Below are 16,213 nucleotides of genomic sequence, written 5' to 3' on the forward strand. Positions count from 1 at the left end.
AGCTAAATGGAATTTTTAAAAAAAAAAATTTATGAAGAGAGATTCTGTGAGAGGACTCCAGTGATGGCAAATATTACAAACTTCCCTCCCACCTATCTGGCATGTCAGTGAGTGTAAAGACCATTTTTGTAAGTTGGGCATCTATTTGTGTTTTATAGCTAGATTTGAACATTTGCACAAAATCAAATCAAAGTAATTACCAAAATAAAGAGCCAAGAGGCTTCAGTTCAGCAATGCAAAATCATATAAGTCAAGTGGATATTAGATCCAGCATATTTCGAAGTCGAGTGTAGAAATTATGAAAGTTTCGTAAGGTAAGCTGCCCAGAGAGCTTATAAGAATATGCTTCCCAGCATGTTCAAAACAGCTGTCAGGTCAGTGAAACCTTATCAAAATGGACTATAAAAGCCAAATATATAGATGCTTAGGTAACTTGTGAATGCTTAGGAGTGTATTCCTGTAAGCTTTCTGGTCAACTTACCTTAAAAAACTTTCATAGTTTTCACATTCAGTTTTGAAATAATGCTGGATCTAATATTCACTTGACTCAAATCAAAGTGTTTCACGGCTATGAAATTTGTGAGATCCACTCCGATATTTTATATTCCAATTCATTACAAAAAAATGCTATAATAAATTTAGTTTAATCCTTTATCCAAGTGTGTGCAAACAAAGTTTGCGCCTGAAAGTATCTTCAGGACTGAGGCAAGGTGGTACACCACCGGGCAACCCCTTGCAAAGGTGGAGTAAGCTACCAACACTCCTATCTCAGTATCTCTCACAATGCAAAACACATCTCCTTGCGGATATGTATAATGTTATGCATTAAGGGAAGGGCCACTATCCAGACTAGTTTCGACCTTTATTGAGGTCTCTTCAGTGGGGGACCAGGCCAAAGTGGAGATACCAAAGCATTAGCAAGGTCATCTCCTCCTAGAGGAGTTGCCAAACGGTGTGCCACCTTTTTATTAAATTACTCTGGATTTAGAGAAAGATGTTGAAAGTTTATTTTTCACTTGGTCAGACTATAATAAATTTAGTTTAATGCTTTATCCAAGTGTGTGCAAACAAAGTTTGCGCCTGAAAGTATCTTCAGGACTGGGGCAAAGTGGTACTGCTTTGGTATCTCCACTTGGGCCTGGCTCCCACTGAAGAGACCTCAATAAAGGTCGAAACTAGTCTGGGTAGTGGCCCTTCCCTTAATGCATAACATTATACATATCCGCAAGGAGATGTGTTTTGCATTGTGAGAGATATTGAGATAGGAGTGTTGGTAGCTTGCTCCACCTTTGCAAGGAGTTGCCCGGTGTTGTACCACTTTGCCCCAGTCCTGAAGATACTTTCAGGCGTAAACTTTGTTTGCACACATTTGGATAAAGGATTAAACTAAATTTATTATAGTCTGACCAAGTGAAAAATAAACTTTCAAAAAAAATGCTAGTTATGACCCACTAATGATGGGTCATGAACCAGTTTGAAAAACACTGTGGCAGAGAGTCAAAGCAGGATAACTGGGAGGCTATATGGAGTGACCACATGTAGCCTCCCATTAGACCTTGTGATGTGTCCCATTATTAAGAATCTGCCTGAATACTGAACAAATGAGGATGGGATGGCAAATTTAGGATTTAGTGATCTAAACTGGAATCAGTATCACCTTAAATCACAAAGAAAAAGGTAAAAGATTATGAAACCATTACAGGCTAGGCATCTCATTTAAGAACTGAAAGTTCTTACTTTTTGCTTCTGCCTCCCACTGATGAGACCTCAATAAAGGTTGAAACCGGTCTGGGTAGTGGCCCTTCCCTTAATGCATAGCAGTATACATGTCCACAAGGAAATGTGTTTTGCATTATGGGAGATACTAAGACAAGACAAGGAATGTGAGACCTTGGTCCACCTTTGCTTAGAGTTGCCTGGTGTTGCACTACCTTACCTCAGTCCTGAAGATATTTTCAGGTGCAAACATTGTTTGCTTACACTTGGATAAAGGAGTAAACTAAATTTATTAAAATTTATGATAGTCTAACCAAGCGAAAAATAAACTTCCAACATCTTTCTCTAAATCCAGAGTAATTTAATAATAAGGTGGTACACCTGTTGGCAATTCCTATAGGTAAATATGACCTCTCCTATTGCTTCTGCCTTAGTATCTCCACATTTGGGTCTGCCTCCCACTGATGAGACCTCAATAAAGATTGAAACCGGTCTGGATAGTGGCCCTTCACTTAATGCATAGCAGTATACATGTCCGCAAGGAGATGTGCTTTGCATTATGGGAGATACTGAGATAAGGAGTGATGAGAGCTTGGTCCACCTTTGCTCGGAGTTGCCTGGTGTTGCACTACCTTGCCTCCTGAAGATATTTTCAGGCGCAAACATTGTTTGCTTACACTTGGATAAAGGATTAAACTAAATTTATTAAAATTTATTATAGTCTAATCAAGTGAAAAATAAACTTCTAAGAACTGAAAGATCCTGCTTCAGAAACCTCTTTACACAGGAAGTTAGCCAAACTGCTACACAGAAGTTATTTCAAGTCAGAGAGACTTTTTGGAGTCAGCAGCAGCGATGAAATCCAACTCCAAACCTCAATAAACATGGCTATATTAATTTCCTAAAAATATGGAAAACAATAATTTTAAGACAAATTCTGCCTTCTCATTATCAGAAGCATCTGTCACTAATCAACTGTGCAGCTAAAGACATGGTGCTGCACTCTCTCACTGAGGAAGCTAAATGAAGAAGTACAATTAGTATCATTAATAAGAATGAAAAAAAAATTTTTTTTACATTATCCAGAAACAATGGTCCATAGACCAAACATGGAGCTGTTTTAAACCACTTCAGGCCTCCAGAGGTTATTTATTTAGAATATTGCTCACATGAAAAGTTACATTACATTAATCGTTAATATATATGGACATAGTAATAGACATGTACAATAATAAGACATAATACAGTCATAAAAGAGACACACAAGAATAGGCTACAACTGAATAACTAGGTTGATTATCCATCAACTGAACTTGGTGTAGCATGGATGAAGTCTGACAGGTTTCCACTGTATGCACGTTGGACACATTCTGCTGTAATATGATTAATTGTCTGGTGGAGTGATCCACAATCGCACCAGGGTGAGGCAATCATGTCCCATTTGTAAAAGTGGTCTGCACATCTGGCATGGTTGGTGCGGATTCAGTTAAGGGCAGACCAAGTTTTCCAAGGTAGATCAAAATCCAAAGGTATCTGTGTTGGGTACACTAATTCATGGAAGACCCTGTTGAGGTGTAACACCAGGACTCTTTCCGCTTCTCCTTCATGTTGAAACTTGTCTCTGCATGATTTTTTGCTGTTAAGATTGGAGGGCGCCTTGACTTTAGCCTGTTTATTTCTAGGGATGGGATGTCTTCATGGATTGGAAGATTTGGGATTTCCAAGATTTTGCTATATTCATGTAGAAGAAAGTTGGATCTGCAAATGTGTGGAGGCAGAATGTTGATTAGCACTGGGAGCCAGTAGGTTGGGGTTGATTTTACAGTTTCAGAAATAAGGTGCATAGTGGAGTTAAGCTGAGAATCAACCAAATACACATGGGCGCTGTTCAGCCATATAGGTGAGAAGTATTCAGCTGTAGAGTAAACGAGGCCAAGAGCAGTGCAGCGAAGCATTGTTACTGAGGCACCTCAAGTTGTTCCACATAGTTTTTGCAGTATATTGTTTCTTGTTTTTAGCTTGGATGCTGTGTTAATAAGATGTGGTTTAAAAGATAGTTTCTATTCAGAGTGACGCCCAGATATTTTGGGAATCTGTTGTAGTGTAGCAACTTGTGGTTGAAGTAGACCATGAGTTCTTTGTTAGCCTGGTTATTGTTCAGGTGGAAGCATGAAACTTCTGTTTTGCTAAGATTTGGGTGTAATCTCCATTTATTATTATTATTATGTGACACCTCTAGGGAGTCCAAAGACTTATTGAGGGAGAGTGTGCCAACAGCATCAAACAATTGATTCCCTTCCAACTACTAACCGTGCTCAAACTTGCTTAGTTTTTTGCTGAGCCATTAGTAGCAGAGGCACTACTAATTGACCAACCTTTGCTGCTATTCATATCATTTGATGAAGTATTCATCTAGGACTGCAAGGTCGTTTGTTAGTGTATCTTCCATTGTAGTAAAATTGGTGTCTGGTGGCTAGAGCAATGTCATCAGCATAGCAAAACTTCTTGGAGGCTGTATTAGGCAAATCTGCGATGTATAAGTTAAAAAGGAGGGGAGCCAGAACTGAACCTTGTAGAAGTCCATTATCCAGTGTTCTTTGTTTACTTTTATTCTCGTCCATATACACCTGGAACAGGCGGTTTCTTAGCATGTTATCGATTCATTTTGCTATTATTCTGCATGAGACTGCCCGAAGCAACTTGCAGACTGCGCCATGCCTCCAGACTGTATCATAAGCTGTGGTAAGATCTACAAAAGCTACGGCTGTTTTCAGGCATTGTTGGTAGCCTGCCTCTATATGTGTGGTGAGTGACAAAAACCTGATCACAGCAGCTTCGTTTATGTCTGAATCTGGCCTGTTCCACTGGGACTTGTTCTATTATCTTAGGGGCAATTCTACTGAGGATGAGCTTTCTAGGAGCTTATAACAGATGCTAAGCAGGGCAACTGGTCGGTAGTTTTAGGTTTGTTGTTGGTTTTTCCTGGTTTTTGGGGATAATTTTTGTCCTCTTAAACTCTTTTGGAAGTCTACCAGTCTGGAGAATGTCAGAGAAAAAGCAAGCCAACCAACTGTTGAGCTTTTTGGCCTGTCTTCAAGAGGAAATCAGAATGAATTCCATTGAAACCTGGAGCCTTGCCTGGTTTCATATCCATTAGAGCAGTGTTAATATCTTCAAGAGTGAAGGGTCATGAATATAAAGTGTCTGATGGTCTTATTTTTCAAATATGTAAGTTCTCTTTTTATTTGAAGTGTGTGTTGTTTGTCGTTGGTGGTATATCTTGATGTGTTGACAATATCTATGCATATTGGTTAGGAGAAATAGCTGATTGTTTCCAGGCTGTCAGGGTGCCACTACCTAGTTTTCTTAGAAGGCTCCATGCTTTTCTACTGGAGTGCCGAAAATAGAGTCTTTCTACTGTTTCAGTCCATTTCTTCTGTCGGCTGGTGTAAAGGCTGTGAATGAGTTCATCTGCAATGTCAGGATCGCCACACTCTAGATATTTTTGATACAGTTTATTACTATCATCGTCCCATCCAGGGATATACTCCTTCCGGAAGCCTCTTGGCATGATCTTCTTACCTACAGCTAAGACAGCTCCCATGAATCTCTTGTAATTACTGCTTGTTGGAGTGTGCAAATACCTCCAGAGGAATTTGCACACTGGGCAATGAAATCCATCTCCTGCTTAAAGACAATCACAAGCATTCATGTCTATGCTGGGATTGAACCTGTAACAACTCACCTAAATCTTGGCCTTCCTCTGGGAGTTTTTTCTTACTATTCTGGCATCAAACACCTGTTATGCTTAAATTTTCTCTCCAAATTTTTTTTAAAATCACCATGCATCTTAGATCAGCTCTGCTCACATTCTTGAATGCTAAGAATGTTGAGTTCCTTACTAATATCTTCACTTTTATTATGATTATGCCAGGGGTGTATATTCAGGGTGTGTTAGGTATATGGTGCACACCCATAGAGTAGCAATATTCCCAATATTATATTTTTGCATTTATTGCTGTTAAAGACCCCCTTAATTGTTTCCTGGCTTTGCGTGATTCCGAAAATTAAACAAAATATACTAATGCTTCGTGAAAAGGGCACTTTTTGATGTGTAAACATTGCATTACATTCGCATTAATAGCCTAAGTATTTGGTCACAAATATGGACAATGTACAGATGGCACAGAAGGTCAAATTCTTAGTGTTCCAGTGGTTTTAATCACCCAGAAGATGAGGCAGGGTGTGCACTGAGACAATAGCACCCAGAAATCAGTGGCTGTGATTGGTTATTGTGTCAACCAATCAAAATGAATGTTGTCATTTGTCATGAGTTGCTGTTTTAATGTTTTGAGTTTCATCTATTTTGTGTGCATGAAGTGTGAACAGACATATTTAGGACACTGATATAGACAAGTTTTTAATATATAATTTTCTATAAATAATTTATGTTTTTGTCCATATTTACAATGGGAAACAGTGTTGATGATCTACTGAATGTCCCATTTTTTACCAGAGCTTCTGCAAATTGTATGATTGTAGTCGAAGGAGGCAAGCCTCATTCTCCTCTTCCAAATTTCACAGAAATAGAGAAGTGACATACAGTAGGATGATTAAATGGATGTGAAGTGCAGTCAAGACTTTTTTGTTGGCCTTGTTTATTATTCTCCAAAGAGAAAGGCGTTTGGAATAAGCAATGTATATTCCGACTTTAATCATTTAGCCATCCAGCAGAAAAACATGAGCACTCCCAATCACATGTTTAGTCATTTTTAAATCTTAGATGTTTGGATAATTAATTGCATTGGACCAATTAAGATGAGCACTGGATGCACTCTTTAAACTTTCATACATCGATAAAAATGCAATCATATGGTCAAACTGACGCAAACTTTGTAGCGGATTGCATAAACAACATGACAGCACACCCAACTGAAATGGGCACACAATGCCACTGGATTATGCTTTTGTCACTGATACTATCTATTCACTCCCTTCATTTTTCTCAGAACTTTCATTTCTGTGGTTTCTATTGTTTGATCAACAGTTTTATTCCTAACCAACTCACTCTCAGATCCTAAGTTAAATGAATTTAATTTAGGATCTTGGAAATATTAAAGGCCTCGCAATGTATTTTATGGAACATAATGTTTATGCTAAGTGTGTCATGTTTAGCTATTAGTGTTTTGAAATGACTCTTGATAGAATTATTAAGAGAAAATAAAAACTCACAAAGGACTTTTTGAAGGAGCCACATCCAAATCAGGTGATAGATGATAAATTTTTAACAAAAAACAAACTTATATAAGAAACATAAGAATATTCAAACATCAACAAGAACAATTTGTAGATGTGCAATAAAGTACCTGGGCTTTTTCCTCTTCAAGTTTCACTTTGACTTCTGCATGCTTCCTCTCCAATTCAGATTTTCTTTTCTTCAATAAACTACTAAACTATATAAAATTTTTTGAATATAAAAAATGGTAAGAACATTATGTTAAAGTCATTTTTGTGAAATGTTACTAGTAATTTAGATTTTTAAAAAATTTTAAGTAGTAATAACATGATGACATAATAAATAATAATTATTTATCAAATAGTCAAATGGATGTATTCAGGATTACAACTTAAACATATTATCCAAAAAAAAAAAAAACAATAAAAAATAAATAAAAAATAAACAAATAAAAAAAATAAAAATAAATAAATGTTTACACACACACACACACACACACATATATATATATATATATATATATATATATATACGCTCGTCCGTGCAGTTAGCCTAGTGGCTTTGTGCTTCGCAACCATATGCCTGGGGAAGGAGTGTCCTAGGTTTGATTCCCGTCGACGACATGAGGAACTTAAGGATCTTCTTCGGCCATAGCCAAGTTAGCTGGTCTTGGGCATGGACAGCAGGGTTTTTTCCACCAGTTTATCTGGGATTTTTCATCCCGCAAGCAGGCAAACCGGACCTGTGAACACACAGGCTATAGTCATAAATATATGGCAAGGAAGGCAATGGGAAACCACCTTGCGTCACTATCTCCCTAGTAATCAGCTGCAACCCTCTCAAAGAGAGGAAGCTACAGAATCAGATCAGATATATATACGCTCACCTATAGTATTGATCTAATTTATATAAATATTTTTTAAGGTGATGTTTTAAAAAAGCTAAATGTTATGAGGACACAACAAAAGTAATACATTATTTAATTCTTACTATATAATTATGCAGAAATATCCTTTCCTTTACACAGGTTTAAAATGTACATCACTCTTCCAGTTCATTTACACTAGGACTTTGATGTTCCCCAGTGTGTGTGTGTGTGTGTTTTCTTGGCTGCAAAATATCATTTACCCACTGATTTATCCAAAATAGTCCGGAAACATATTCCAATGGAATAAAATATAAAACTGGCTGCTGCTGTAGGGTTGGGAGGGGGGATAAAAAGGCTTATTATACATCAGCAGATTAGAACAATTGGTGCAGGTTAAGTATTTACTTCGGAGAACAACTTATAGGAGAATAGGCTAGAAAAATCATTGGAATAAGTGAAACATGGTTGCATGAAGATGATATTTTAATGGGAATGGAAGGCTACAGTATTTTTTGCAAGGATAGAAAGGAAAAGAAGGGAGGGGAGGGGAGTGCTGATGATGATAGCAGGAGAATTAAGTGCACATAAGGTACACATGAAAGAGGAAAATAGTGGCACTAGTTATGAGGCAGTATGGTGTAACGTGGAAGTTGACAAGAAGGCATATTTAGTTGGACGTTGCTATAGGCCAAGGAATGTGGAGGATGGTGATGAAGAAATGTATAATTACCCTTCCTATATTCACTTGGATTAGTGAACATAGGAATGGTAATTATAACGGGCGATTTTAATTATGGTGGTATAGATTGGAATGAAGACATAGTCTCCTCATTTCTGTGAGGAAAGGATATATGTGGATTATAAGGCTCGTGATTATGAAAAGCTTAGGAGACATCTTGGAGCTATAGCATGGAATGAGGAGTTGAATGGTAAGGAAATAAATGCTGCTTGGGAAATGATAAAGAAATACATAACAGCATCAACGTATGAATGTATTCTGAAGACCAAAAGGCTGAATAGGGTAGGTGTAAAATGGATAAATGAGGGGCTTAAGCATGAAATCTGGAAGAAGAAGGTACTTTGGAGGTAGTACAAGATGAATAATGGTAATCAGTTTCATGAAGAGTATAAAGAACAAACCAGGAGAGTGACTCAGTTAGTAAGGAAAACAAAAGTGCAGTATGAGCAGAAATTGGATATGATTAATATGATAAAGCTAGAGAGTTTTGTAGATATATGGCAAGTAGAAGGAAGAATGATATAAACATAAATGGATGGAACACGGTCAAAGAATGAAAACAGAAAGATTACCAAAACAAGCCTTAAAGTACAAGCCATTAGGAAAAAGAAACCCAGGATGTCATCTTAAACAATGACTTCTCAGGCCGGAACAGGCCATGCTAGGCCTAAATCCTTGATATGCATGATGATGATGATGATGAAGGAAGAATGATCATGGTAAGATGATGTTAACAGATGAAAATGGTAGAATGGTAACTGCTGCAGAAGACATTCTTGAGGTATTCAGTGATCAGTTTATAAGGGTGTTTCATCCTGATCAGGGAGGAATCACGAGGAACTTAAGTGCAGAGGACACAGGAGAGGAAGGCTTAATTGTGAGTGAGCAGGAGGTATTTGAAGAAATAAATAACCGTTATGTCAATAAGGCAATAGGATTTGATGACATATCACCATGCATCTTAAGCGAATGTTCCAGGAAATTTGCAGGAGCATTGGCATGCTTGTTTAATAAGAGTTTTCAAGTTATAGGCCAATCTGTATATATGGAGTTGTGGTGAAGATACTAGAGAGATAATAATAAATTTAGTTTAATCCTTTATCCAAGTGTGAGCAAACAAAGTTTGTGCCTGAAAGTATCTTCAGGACTGAGGCAAAGTGGTACAACACCAGGCAACTCCTTGCAAAGGTGGAGCAAGCTACCAACACTCCTATCCCAGTATCTCTCACAATGCAAAACACATCTCCTTGCGGATATGTATAATGTTATGCATTAAGGGAAGGGCCACTACCCAGACTAGTTTTGACCTTTATTGAGGTCTCTTCAGTGGGGGACCAGGCCAAAGTGGAGATACCAAAGCATTAGCAAGGTCATCTCCTCCTATAGGAGTTGCCAAACAGTGTGCCACCTTTTTATTAAATTACTCTGGATTTAGAGAAAGATGATGAAAGTTTATTTTTCACTTAGTTAGACTATAATAAATTTAGTTTAATCCTTTATCCAAGTATGATAAACTTTCAATACTAGAGAGATTGGTGAGAAGGAGGATAGAGAATTAGGTTGAAACCAGCAGTATTCTTTATGGTTATCAGCATCGGTTCATTAAGGGGAGATCATGCTTTACTAATGTACTATAACAAGGTGACAAATACCTTGGACAGGGGAAATACATACACAGTAGTGTACTTGGACTTTGCAAAAGCTTTTGATAGGCTCCCACATGAAAAATGTGGAATGACACATTGAATCAGCATTGTGTGCAATAGCGTGTACCTCCTACAATGAGTCTTTGACTCCATGGAGGTCGAATGTTAATAATAATAATAATAAAAATAAAGGTGTGCATGATAGCCTCAAATGAACTGGCTTCCTCAGTGCTAAATTCCTCCTGCTTGATCCTTTAACTTCTACTTTTGTTGGTTGCAATTACTTCTGCTATTAGTAGTAATAACCCTATATCCCTCCATCCCATCATTTTTCCTATATCCCTCCCTCTCCGAAAATACAGTATTTCTTGTACTGAGAGGCTGGAAGTGCAAAATCAGGGAAACTAGAAGTATTGGGGAGGGAGTGCAGTCAAGTGTGGGTTCAGCTACCTGGGATAAACCAGTATGTACAGGAATGATCATGCAATCCCACCACATGCAGTTTCACAGGTTTCAAATCTGAATGGGTTAGTAATGACATTATACAAGAGTAACTGTGGACCCAAGGAGGATGTTGAAATGCATATATGATGTGAAAGCTAGAAGTATCAGAAATAAAAAATGAAGGTTTTTGGCACTGGTCAGCTTTACATGGACAAAAATTATTGACAATCAGTGAGAACTGGTTGACAGAAAATGATACATTTACAGGAACAGAATGTAAGGGATAGTGTACTTTCAGGGAGGAGGAGTGCCACCATGGCACAATTGGTTAGCATGTTCAGCTGTTAACTGAAAGGTTGGTGGTTCAAGTCTCCTGGGGACGAAAAGGATTGTTTTTCTTTCAGCACCTCCATATGCAATTGGAAGAATGACGGTATGTTGCACCCTTCGATTGGAAAAGGCCCAAGTTTGATTCTCGTCATGATGAGAGGAATCTTTATTGCATGGAAGAGGGAGTGCCTCCATGGGACTATCATCATTTTACTTTTATTTTCTGGTTTCATGTTGCATTTGTAACATCTGTAATTTTTGCCCGGAAAGCTCAAAGTACTGAGTCTGTATTCAAGTGCAAATTTCTTTTTTTTCTTATTTTTTCTTTCTAATATATATATTTTTTCTTATACTGTACTTGACCTTTCTTGTTGTTGTTGTTATTATTAATATGATTATTAGCAACTTAAATGCTTTCCTGTCTCTTCTTGTTCTGATTATTTTTTTTTGTCCTACATTTCTTTCAACTTTTCTCCACATATTCCAATTCTCTGGTCGATTTTCTAATATCTTTTAATTGAGATCTTTCAAATGACAAATTTTCTTCACTGGAACTTACATTAGCTTGTGCTTTCTAGCTGTTTGCTGATGATACTAAACTAAGTTTAGCATCAGCATTAGTTAATAGCCAAGATCTTGCAGGATGATTCAAATAGACTGACAGTATGAGCAATAATAGTTATTATTCAATGGTATCAATTGTAAAGTGATATTTTCATCACTATGGAATGAAAAGACTAAAAGCTGTGTATTACAATGATGAAACAGAGCTATAATAAATTGATGGTACACAGGGTGCTGAAGTTCAAGGACATATTGCAAATGCAGACAAAATAGTTCGAATGATCACTTGGATTTTGAAGAACACTAAGTAGAGATAAGAAGATTATCCTCTTTATAAGGTTTTGACACAGCATAGACTAGTGCTCAAATTTGGTTGCATGAGTTTTTTGATGATGAAGGGCTGTCGAGGATCCATAGATGTAACTAGTTTGTGGAATGTTCACTATAAAGACAGACATAGTTTCTGTTGCAAAATTTGATTGATAGAAAAAAAAAAAAAAACAGGAGATACAATAAAAATGTAAGTTACTAAAGGGATTTTTATGGGATTAATGCAGAAGATAGTTTTTTTTATATATGACAGTATGAAAGAGAAGAAGGATTCTTCCCCAGAGAGTCTGTAAGAGTGCGATTAGCAAAGATGTGAGGACTAGATTTTTAACTTGGAGGGCAGTGATGGAATGGTATTGGCAATCAGATAATAAGTGAAATAGATAATCAGATGTGGCCATTGAATTCTTTGTCAGGCATTGTGATAATAATGATTAGTATAGACATCTTGCAATGAAGCCTACACTCAGACTAAGCTTGTATAATAATTAGAATTCATACCGGATTCAAGGACCACTGGCAACAATGCCAATACAAAAATGAGTTTTTGTTGAAGACTAGACCATGTTTCAATAACTGTTTTATTAGCATGCTTTATTTTTCATTAACAATTATCATTTTGATAACTGATTCATTAATGTTACTTTCATTAATATCTGAATAATGAAAATGCTTATCTACAAAAATTTATAGCAGTTCAAATTTTCCATAACATGATGTTATTTCCCAGTCATCAAAAAAATAATAATAAGTGATTTTCACAGTACAGTGAAAATGCAGATAGTATAAATAATTTACATATTAAAGTGAAAAACTGACAAGCACTTACCCTTTGTCGTTCTGCTACAGCTTGTTCTATTAATTTCTGATTCAATTCTCGTTTAATTCTAGAAAAGAGTACAATACATGCATTTACTGAGCAGAAAATTTAAAGTGCTTGAATTTGAATGTATTCAGATTTCTTTACAACACATTATTCACTATTTACTAATTATAAATAACTTTGGTCACATAATGAACATTAATGAGCTTTACATTATGTAGAAAGTATTTTTAACTTGGGTATAGTTATGTTAAAGATACCAGGTAATTTTAAACCTGGTTTTACTCCATTTTTTCCAAATTTGCTTACTTGGAAAAAATGGAGTAAAACCAGGTTTAAAATTACCTGGTATCTTTAACATAGCTTTACATTATGTTTCTTGTGTACACTAGTGTTGAAATAAGTATTAAAACACTAGTGTACATAACAAACAATGTAAAACTCAAGTTAATAATATTCATTACTTGACTGAAGTTATTTATAATTAGTAAATAATGAACAGCACTATATTTACATATATATCCCTTGATGATACATATCACACATTTGATGATAATGACAGCACTACATTGCTGAGAAACTTAAATTTGCATGCATGTAATACAGTGTGAGTCATCTTTTGCCCTGCTCACATTTTTTTATCTTTAGTTATACTATCCACTACTATAGTCCTACGGTAGATTTTTTAATATTAATTAAAAATATAATATAGATAATTTTTTATGTTTTTGCTTCCTTTTAGCACAAATATTCTATAGTTTTTATATCTTAATCATACCACTACAGAAGTCCAGTCAATGAGGTTGACTAAGTAGATTTTTTTTTTTTTGGTTTAATAGCACAAAGACATCTATGGTCATGCTGCACCAGAACATAGGAAATAAATAAGTGGCATATATATATATAGGTCTAAAACCTGTATATAAAATTAAATGAAACATTTCTTAAAAGTACATAAGATAATAAATAAGTAAAACGGCATAAACAAATTATAATTAGAAAAACATATGCAAAAGATGTATAAAACAGATGTGGAAAGAAGTATAAAAAAGTATTAAAATTCAAAAATGTTCATAAAAAGCCAGGTTTTTAAAATCATATATACAGTAAATTAAACTAATAAATATTAATAAGTATATAATTTAAATGAGAAGATTAATGCTATGTAAAAATTTAAAAACACTCAATGAGTCTGATAAAATTTGCTTAAGTGTATTAGAGCCTAGACAGATTATGAATGTGACTAAAATATTGACTGTGCTTGTTAGCAAAACGACGGCAGTTGATTAAAATATGATAATGGATAGTCCAGCGTCACAAAATTCACACACGGGTACATTGTCACTCCTCAATAGGAAGGAGTGTTTAAGATGACAATTACTTACGAGGATGGTATGAAAAGTTCTCGGTCTCAACCACAGATGGCAATAACTATCGGCAAGAGATTTTTATTTCTAAGTTGGTACATCTGTCGTAAGCAAAAGTGTTGTCTGTATCCCTTGAAATGGATAAAATTGAGTATCGTGCAGTTATAAAATTCTTTGTAAAAGAAGGTTTAATGGCAAAAGAAATTCAATCAAAGTTCATAAAAGTTTATGGGCACTCTTCTCCTTCAATTTTTGACAATTAAGAAATGGGCTGCCAAGTTTAAACATGGTCGTACCAACCTTGAAGATGAGCCACATGAAGGACGTCCAAAAAAATGTAACACCACCAGAAATCATTGATCAGTGCACGATATGGTATTGGATAACTGGCGAGTCAAAGTGCATGAAATTGCTGAGACTATAGGTATTTCAAAAGAATGTGTAGAATATATTTGACACGAAGAATTGCAAACGAAAAAGCTTTGTGCAAGATGGGTGCCTCGAATACTCATGACGCCAATCAGGGGCGTGCAGGCCATATGTGCAATGTATGCAATGCATACAGGTGCCAAAGAGGAGGAAATACTTAAAAAAAAACATTTTTTTTAAAGTGATTTTTTTATTGGAGGGGGGGGATAATGGCGCCAACTAAAGTTTTGCACACAGGTGCCGGACACTACTGGCACGCCCCTGATGACAATATGATTTCTGTATCTTTTTCAAAGAACCCTTTGTGTTTTTGGGAGAAGGGCATGTCATATTCTATCAGTTGATAACGTTTCCTACAGTTTCATCTCATAGTATATATCTTATTGATTTATATATGTAGAGGCCATGAGTGATGACAGGAATATACATTTTTTTTTATGTCTCTCTCATCCATGAAAAGATGTAAACCTGTAGTACATTGACATTGTAGGAGAGGGAGCTAAGAATTTTTATCATTTATTTAAATTTTTAGCTTATTTTTTATATTTTATTTTTTTAAAATTATTTTTGCACACTCCATAAACCCTGTTCTAGAGATCCAAAATGAACTTTTTAAAGTCTTCAATAAGCAGGGCGGTGCTTTCACGTTTGGCAATGATTCATCTACTACCTGAAGATATTTACAAACATTGATGCCTATGGTGGGATTTAAACTTGCAGTCTGTTGTGGAAGGGTTAGTATATTAATCACTCTGCCAACAAGGCTGTCATGTCAGTATGTTTCATTCTAAAGGGGAAAGTCAATGTGGAGTACTTATTTCAAAATGGTGCATTTTCTTAGTTTTAAAAAGAACAGCTATTAAAAACAAATACCACAAAACCAATTACTGAGTCAACTAATTCGGATTTATGAAGCTTTAACAGTCCTATTCCTTTAAGAAGAGTGTCTTAGTAAGAATACATTTAAATGGATTTGGTGTGAATCAACTTAAGACTACTGCTGCTGGATGGAAGTATCATGAGTGATGAAAGTATCAGTGGAAGGCAGAGGAGATGTGTGGGAGAGTGAATCGAGTAAGACCAAAGCGATTATGGATGACGATGAGAGTAGAGTAAGAGATGAGAATGTGAGAAGAAAAATGCAAACAGGAGAGGGGAAATGGAGGGGGACAGAGCCGGTATAAGAAGAGTGCATTTCAGAAGCAGTAATGAAGGCAGGCATGTATGGAGATAATCAGCATAGAAATGGGATACCCCAGGATGCATGGGAGTCATAGAGTCTGGGTAGATATATGGGACAAGCTTCTCGAAGTTTGGCCTATGTATGATAGTCCACATGTACAAGGTATTCTGTAAACACCTGCATATTTGAAAAAAGGTACACTGTCTTTAGGGGATCTTAAAAACTGTCTAGTGGTAGTGGTCGGTTTAAACACCACTCTGATGTTATAAGATTTTAAAATTCTAGCTATTTTATTGGAGAAATTGTCATACCCTATGTTGGTTTAGTCTCCACTGTCTTTAGGGGATCTTAAAAACTGTCTAGTGGTAGTGGTCGGTTTAAACACCACTCTGATGTTATAAGATTTTAAAATTCTAGCTATTTTATTGGAGAAATTGTCATACCCTATGTTGGTTTAGTCTCCAATAAAATAGCTAGAATTTTAAAATCTTACAACATTAGAGTGGTGTTTAAACTGACCGCTACCACTAGACAGTTT

At 36.0% G+C, this 16,213-nt stretch overlaps 1 protein-coding gene across 1 annotated transcript in view; it reads right to left on the reverse strand.

Moving 5' to 3' along the window:
• LOC150102439 (1-phosphatidylinositol 4,5-bisphosphate phosphodiesterase classes I and II-like) overlaps positions 1–16,213 on the reverse strand; it is a 900,535-nt gene that overhangs the window by 16,104 nt on the left and 868,218 nt on the right. The window contains exons 32-33 of the mRNA XM_090399636.1: positions 12,703–12,760; positions 7,083–7,169 (exon numbers count right to left, since the gene is read on the reverse strand). Coding sequence (XP_090255762.1) covers positions 7,083–7,169; positions 12,703–12,760 — 145 coding nt within the window. The remainder of the gene's footprint in view (positions 1–7,082; positions 7,170–12,702; positions 12,761–16,213) is intronic.

This window comes from Typopeltis vanoorti, chromosome 10 (genome assembly GCF_054136105.1).
Source record: "Typopeltis vanoorti isolate ZY-2024b chromosome 10, IOZ_Tvanoo_1.0, whole genome shotgun sequence".
In the NCBI taxonomy this organism is placed as follows: Eukaryota; Metazoa; Arthropoda; class Arachnida; order Uropygi; family Thelyphonidae; genus Typopeltis; species Typopeltis vanoorti.